At 48.8% G+C, this 7710-nt stretch overlaps 1 protein-coding gene across 1 annotated transcript in view; it reads left to right on the forward strand.

Moving 5' to 3' along the window:
• CACTIN (cactin, spliceosome C complex subunit) overlaps positions 1 to 3356 on the forward strand; it is a 10556-nt gene extending 7200 nt beyond the window's left edge. The window contains exon 6 of the mRNA XM_029053356.1: positions 3195 to 3356. Coding sequence (XP_028909189.1) covers positions 3195 to 3356 — 162 coding nt within the window. The remainder of the gene's footprint in view (positions 1 to 3194) is intronic.
• The last annotated feature ends 4354 nt before the right edge of the window (positions 3357 to 7710 follow it).

Consider the following 7710-nt stretch of genomic DNA (forward strand, 5'->3'; position numbering starts at 1 on the left):
AAATGGGGATTAAGACTGTGAGCCCCACATGGGACAACCTGATTCCCCTGTGTCTACCCCAGTGCTTAGAACAGTGCTCTGCACATAGTAAGCGCTTAACAAATACCAACATTATTATTATTATTATTAGTCTGGGAAGGCCTCTTGGAGGAGATGTGATTTTTAGGAGGGTTTTGAAGGTAGGGAGAGTGGTAATCTGTCAAATATGAAGGGGGAGGGAGTTCCAGGCCCAAGGGAGAATGTGGACAAGAGGTCATTCATTCATTCATTCTATTGTATTTATTGAGCGCTTACTGTGTGCAGACCATTGTGCTAAGTGCTTGGGACAGTACAGTATAATAATAAACAGACACATTCCCTGTCCACAACAGGTTTATAGTCTACAGGGGGAGACAGAGATTAATATAAATAAATTACAGATATGTGCATAAGTGCTGTGAGGCTGGGAAGGGGGATGAATAAAGGGAGCAGGTAAGAGCAATGCAGAAGGGAGTGGGAGAAGAGGAAAGGAGGGCTTAGTCAGGGAAGGTATCTTGGAGGAGATGGGCCTTCAATAAGGCTTTGAAGCAGGGGAAGAGTAATTGTCTGTCGGATATGAGGAGGGAGGGCATTCCAGGCCAGAGGGAGGATGTGGACGAAGGGTCAGTGGCGAGATAGATGAGATCGAGGTACAGTGAGGTGGTTCGCATTAGAGGAGTGAAGTGTGTGGGCTGGGTTGTAGTAGGAGAGTAGCTATGTGAGATAGGAGGGGGCAAGGTGACTGAGTGCCTTAAAGCCAATGGTGAGGAGTTTTTGTTTGATACAGAGGTGGCTGGGCAACCCCTGGAGTGTTTTGAGGAGTAGGCCTGAACATTTTTGTAGAAAAATGATCCGGGCAGCAGAGTGAAGTATGGACTGGAGTGGGGAGAGGCAGGAGCTGGGAGGTCAGCAAGGAGGCTGATACAGTAATCCAGGTGGGAGAGGGTGAGTGATTGTATTAACACAGTAGCTGTTTGGATAGAGAGGAAAGGGCAGACTTTAGCAATTTTGTGAAAGTGGAACCGACAGGATTTAGTAATGGATTGAATATGTGGGTTGAAAGAGAGGAGTCAAGGTTAACACCAAGGTTACAGGCTTGTGAGACAGGAAGGATGGTGGTGTCGTCTACAGTGATGGGAAAGTCAGGGGGAGGACAGGTTTTGGGTGGGAAGATAAGGAGTTTTGTTTTGCACATGTTAAGTTTGAAGCTATGGGGAGACATCCAAGTAGAAATGTCTTGAAGGCAGGCGGAAATGCGAGACTGGACAGAGGGTGAGAGATCAGGGCTGGAGATACAGATTTGGGTATCATCAGCATAGAGGTGGTAGTTGAAGCCATGGGAGCGAATGAGTTCTCTAAGGGAGTGAGTGTAGATGGAGAATAGAAGGGGACCCAGGGGCAAGATAGATGAGATCGAGTGTGCAGGTTGGTATTAGAGGGGTGGAGTGTGTGTTGATGGATTATAGTAGGAGATAAGCAAGATTAGGTACGAGGGAGAAAGTTGACAGAGCTTTAAAGCCAGTAGTAAGGAGTTTCTGTTGGATGCGGAGGTGGATGGGCAACCACTGGAGGTTTTTGAGTAGCGGGGAAGTGTGGATTGAACAGCGTTTAAGAAAAATGGTCTGAGCTGCAGAGTGAAGTCTGGTCTGGAGTGGGGAGAGGCTGCATGCGGGAAAGTTAGCGAGGAGGTGGATATATCAAGTACTCGGATCAGGGTGGTAGCAGTTTGGATGATGAGGGAAGGGCAGATTCCAGAGATGTTGTAAAGGTAGAACCAACAGGATTTGGTGACAGGCTGAACGTCCAGTTTGAATGAGAGATGAGTCAAGGATAATGCCAGAGTTATGGGCTTGAGAGACAGGAAGATGGTAGTATCGTCTACAGAGGTGGGGAGGACAGCTTTTGGGTGGGAAGATGAGGATTTCTGTTTCAGACATGTTACATTTGTGGTGCCAGTGGGACACCCAAGTAGAGATGTTCTGAAGGCAGGAGGAAAGGTGAGACTGCAGAAAAGGAGAGAGATCAGGGCCGGAGAATTAAATTTAGGGATCATCCACATAGAGATGGTAAGTAGGAGCCATGCGTCCAAATAAGCTCCCCAAGGGAATGTGTGTAAACAGAGAATAGAAGAGAAAGGGACCCAGAACAGAGCGTGAGGGACTCCCGCAGTTAGGGGGTGGGAGGCAGAAGAGAAGCCTGTGAAAGAGAGAGAGAAAGTGCAGCCAGAGACCTGAGAGAAGAGTGTCAGTAAAGCCAAGTTTAGATAGTGTTTCCAGGAGAAGAGAGCGTTCCAAAACGTAGCTGCAAGGTTGAAGAGGATTAGGATGGAGTAGAGTGAATTGGATTTGGCTGCGAGGTTGAAGAGGATTAGGATGGAGTAGAGTGCATTGGATTTGGCAAGAAGGAGGTCATTGGTGACCTTAGGGCAGTTTCTGTGGAGCGAAGGGGGTGGAAGCCAGACTGCCAGGGGTCAAGGAGAGATTTGGAGGAGAGAAATGGGAGGCAAAGGGTATAAACAACTTGCTTGAGGAGTTTGGAGAGGTATAATTGGAGGGAGATAGGGTGATAACTGGAGAAAGTCACGGGTCAAGGCAGAGTTTTTGGTTTTTTTAAATTTAGGGCAACAAAAGTCTCCTCCCTCGGCTCAAACATGCCCAGGCTCAGGAAAAAGGGAGGAGAGGGAAGTGCAAATTAGTGGAAAGAGCACGAGCCTGGGAGTCTAATCCTAGGGACTGGGTCTAATTCCAGCTCCTCCATTTGTTTGCTCTGTGACCTTGGGCAAATCACTTAACTTCTCTGAGCCTGTTTCCTTGTGTAAAATGAGGGTGAAAGACCTGTTCTCCCTCCCCATTAGAGTATGAGCCCCATGTGGGACAGGAACAGTAACTGATCTGTGCTTGGCATATAGTAAGCGTTCAGCAAATACCACAATTATTATCATTAATAATTATAAGGAACCTCGTGGGAGCTCTGCCTGTGAATTTGCACCCTTCGTTGTGCCTTTCACCCCCTGGAACAGGAAGAAATCCCTTCTGAAGCAGAGTCAACTTTTTCAGTGTTGAGAGTTTTCCCAGAGTTGGAGGCATGGGGCCTCTGTTTCTTTGTTCATCCCTCAGAAATGTCTTGAGGATTTTGCTTTTCATAAATCTCCCTTTTCTGTCCTGGCCCCCCTCCAGTTTGCCATTATTGACAAGGTTTTCCAGGGCCTGGCTGTGGATGTGGGGTTCCAGCTGCAGCCCCAGGGGCTCTTTCCTGACTCAGGATCCATTGATTCAACCCCTCTCTCTTATCCACACCCCTTCCCTTTGGCTGCTTTATTTCCTGGCCAGATGTTCTGATGGCTTTCCAGATTTCCCCTCCTACTGCCTGCTTGACTATTGAATCCTTGTCCCCGTGATCAGTGCGTGACTTGACGGTCTCATTATCATCACAGGCTATTTGTGGTCTCATCTGACTGGAGTCTGTGCTGATGCTGCTCCTCTGCTACAACATCCGTCAGTCCGTCGTATTTATTGAGCGCTTACTGTGTGTGGAGCACTGTACTAAGCGCTTGGGGGAGTACACTATAACAATAAACAGACACATTCCCTGCCCACAGTGAGCTTACAATCTTGAGGGGGAGACAGACATTAATACAAATACATGAATTACAGATATGTACATAAGTGCTGTGTGGGTGGGATAGGGAGATGAATGAAGGGAGTAAGTCCAGCCGATGCAGAAGGGAGTGGGAGAAGGGGAAAGGAGGGCTTAGTCAGGGAAGGCCTCTTGGAGGAGATGTGCCTTCAATAAGGCTTTGAAGTGGGGAGAGTTATCGTCTGTAGGATATGAGGAGGGAGGGCGTCCCAGGCCAGAGGCAGGTTGTAGGCAAGAGGTTGGTGGCGAGATAGATGAGATCGAGGTACAATGAGGTGGTTAGCATTAGAGGAGTGAAGTGTGCAAGCTGGGTTGTAGTAGGAGAGTAGCGAGGTGTGGTTGGAGGGGGCAAGGTGATTGAGTGCTTTAAAGCCAATTGTGAGGAGCTTCCATTTGATGAGGAGGATGGGGCAACCCCTGGAGTATTTTGAGGAATAGGCCTGAACATTTTTGTAGAAAAATGATCCGGGCAGCAGAGTGAAGTATGGACTGGAGTGGGGAGAGACAGGAGGCCGGGAGGTCAGCGAGGAGGCTGATGCAGCAGTCAATAATAATGTTGGTATTTGTTAAGCGCTTACTATGTGCAGAGCACTGTTCTAAGCGCTGGGGTAGACACAGGGGAATCAGGTTGTCCCACGTGGGGCTCACAGTCTTAATCCCCATTTTACAGATGAGGTAACTGAGACACCGAGAAGTTAAGTGACTTGCCCAAAGTCACACAGCTGACAAGTGGCCGAGCTGGGATTCGAACCCATGACCTCTGACTCCAAAGCCCGTGCTCTTTCCACTGAGCCACGCTGCTTCTCTAAGATGGGATAGGATAGGTTACACAAGGAACAGTAAGCAAGGAAGTTCCATTCCCTCCCTTTCCCCTAAGGGGACTAATAGTCTTCAGTTCTGGCTTATACTGCTCCCCAAAGCCCTGGCGCAGCTCATCTTGGCCTACGGCTATCCTCCCCCCCCCCGATGTTGAGTGTCCCCTGTGTAAGGCACTGTATGAGATACTGTCCATAGCTTCGAGAGAACTCCGGCCTGATTGAGCTACTGGGGGCAGTAAACCAAAGGGAAATTTGTGAAATTTCTCTGGGACTATAAAGAACAGGGTTCCTCGAGGGCAGGGACTGTCACAGCACGCCCTCGACGTCCCCCACACTGGACCGCCACGGTGGTTCCTCGGGACGCTGCACCGGCTCTCCTCCATGCCACCCAGGATCCTCCGCCCCAGCCAGCCTTCCAGCACCCCGGCGGGACGGGGAGAACCAGCCGCAGCCTAGCACTGCCTCCACAGAACCCGGGAAGACTGGGCGGCTGCTGCCGAGACTATGGACCCTGAGCCATGCCCTGCCCTAAATTCTGCTCCTCCAGCCATGGTGCCCTACTGACCTTTAGTTTTATTTTCTTTATTTGTCCTTGTCTTTCATGCTGCTTTAGTGTTTTATCATTTTATCACTTCTTTCTTCACCAATCCCTTCTACCCCCTTATATTCTTAGAGGGGGAAAACCCCTCAAGGCCAGTGACTGTGACTAATTCCCATTTATATCTTCCAGCATTTAGTACAGTGCTCTCTCGGCACATAGTACGCATTTAATAAATACTATTATTGCTATTACCACCTCTTTCATTGCAGTTCAGTGTTCTGCCTACAGTAAACAGTGGTAAAGATGACTGGGGGAATCAACAGCAAATGGTGAGTTCTTTTTCCAGCCCTATACCTTTGGGGAAGGCTCCTTGCTCTGGTGCTCTGGGCCAGCCGCTACCCTGAGCTGCAGCACTCCTCTTGCCAGGGACTTCAGCCAAGTCTTGGAGCTGCCCAGACCATGAATAATATCCCTGAAATTGCTGGGGATGGGAAGAATGAGACAAGGAGAGGGCCAGAACTAAAGCCCTGTGGGAACACATCTGGTGGGGAAGATTTGGGGTAGATGGGAACCCATATGATGGGGAAGTCTATTCCCATTCTTCTGTCCTAATGCCAAAGTCAAGTGTCCTGAATGTCAACAGGGTTTCCCAAGTCATGGGAAGAAGGCAGGGATTTAGTGGAAGCAGATGAACACATTGGTTGGCCATACCACTCTCCCAGGAGATGCCTGGGCCTGTTTGTTGAGCCACTGGCCCGGTATGGCCGTGTGTGTCTCCCCATTAGAATGTAACCTCCTTGAGAGCAGGGATCACATCTACTAACTCTAATGCAATAATAAAAATAAGAATGATAATGGGGAAGCAGCGTAGCCTAGTGGAAAGAGCCTGGGCCTGGGAGTCAGAGATTCAGTGTTCTAATCCTAGCTCCATCGTGTGCCTGATGTGTGGCCTTGAGCAAGGCACTTAACTTCCATGTGCCTCAGTTCCCTCATCTGCAGAATGGAGATTCAGTGCCTGTGCTCCCTCCTACTTAGAATCTGAACCCCAGGGCTTAGTAGAGTGCTTGGGATGTAGCATGCACTTAGCAAATACCACAATCATTAGTATTATTATAACTTCTTAAGGGTTTACTATGTACCAAGCACTGGGATAGATACAAGATAATCAGGCTGGACACAGTCCATGTACCACCTGGGCTCACAGTCTAAGTAGGAGGGATTGGGATTTAATTCCCCTTTTACAGATGAGGTAACTGAAGCACAGAGAAGTTAAGTGACTTGCCTAGGGTCACCCAGCAGAGAAGTGGCAGAGATAGGATTAGAACCCAGGTCCTCTGCCTTCCAGGCCCATTCAATAAATTAAACCATAAATTCACCACCCACCAATCCTACTTCTGTGTTTTCATCTTCTATTCCTCCTCTCCCTCTCCTCCCGGGGAGCAATCTTAATGAATTAACTCCTCCCTCCTGCTTCGTCTCTGCTCCTACTTCCCTGGCCCGTAGCAGTCTTAATGAATTAACTACAACCACCTGATTTGTCAAGTTCTTACCCCTCTGCTCCCCCTCCCTCACATCCACTCCCCCCTCATCTGCCTCCTCATCTTGTGCAGGCTATCATCACTTACAATTACGTGGTATAAAAGTTAATCTTATTTCCTCCTCAAAAATTGGGAGGAGTGGAGGTGATTATGTGAGTAAATAGTGTATTATTAAGAACTGGAGAAAGATACAAGGATAATAAATTGGAGCTGGCCCATAAAGAGTTTATGGACTATATGGGGAACAACTGACAACAGAGAAGCATAAGAAGTTATGAGAAGTGGCATGGCCTAGTGGATAGAGCTCGAGTCTGGGGGTCAGAGGACTTGGGTTCTAATCCTGACTCCACTACTTGTCTGCTGTGTGACTTTGGGTGAGTTGTTTAACTTCTCTTTTACTCAGTTACCTCATGTGTAAAATGAGGGTTAAGACTGTGAGCCCCATGTGGGAGAGGGACTGTGTCCAACCTGATTAGTTTGTATCTGCCCCCAGAGTTTAGTACAGTGCTTGGACCGTGGTAAGCATTTAACAAATGCCATAAAAGAAAAATCAGCAAAAACAAGAACTCAGTAACAACAGCAACAAGAGCCAGAAGGAAAACAACAGGTTCTCCCTGCTAGAGGGAATAGTCCTGGGGTTTCTCATGCCAAACTGTCACAACCTTCCTCCGTGTTCTAAAGTGTCATTCCAGGTGCTTCTGCCTGAGCAGGGGGAGTTGTCTGATCCGGGTCAATCCAAGGAGCCCCAGTGGAGAGAGAATATGGTTTTGCAGGAATGTGTTGTTGGGACTGACTGGAGCCAGGAGCTGCCCTGGGGTGGCCTGTGCACGGGCTTGGAGACAGAGGGTCTGATCCAAGCCAGATATACTTTCCTAACACTAGGCTGAGGCCTCCACATAGCAGAGGTGGCGGCTGAAAGTGGGTGTCTCCCGGGCTCCACCAGCGGCTCCCTAGAGCAATAATTTCACGGGGTCAAGCCCTCCAGGAAGATCTTACTCAAGGTGAGTCCTGTGGAGAGGTCCCAGGGATTAGAGGAAGGCAAACTGGAATCCCAGCATCCTGGCTCCAAAATATTCCCACTACAGGCCTGGAGGCCAGGTTGATGCACATGATATATTACCCCATTCTTTCTTCGCCCTCTGGCCAGGGGCCACAGAAG

Source organism: Ornithorhynchus anatinus, chromosome X2 (genome assembly GCF_004115215.2).
Source record: "Ornithorhynchus anatinus isolate Pmale09 chromosome X2, mOrnAna1.pri.v4, whole genome shotgun sequence".
NCBI classification, from domain to species: domain Eukaryota; kingdom Metazoa; phylum Chordata; class Mammalia; order Monotremata; family Ornithorhynchidae; genus Ornithorhynchus; species Ornithorhynchus anatinus.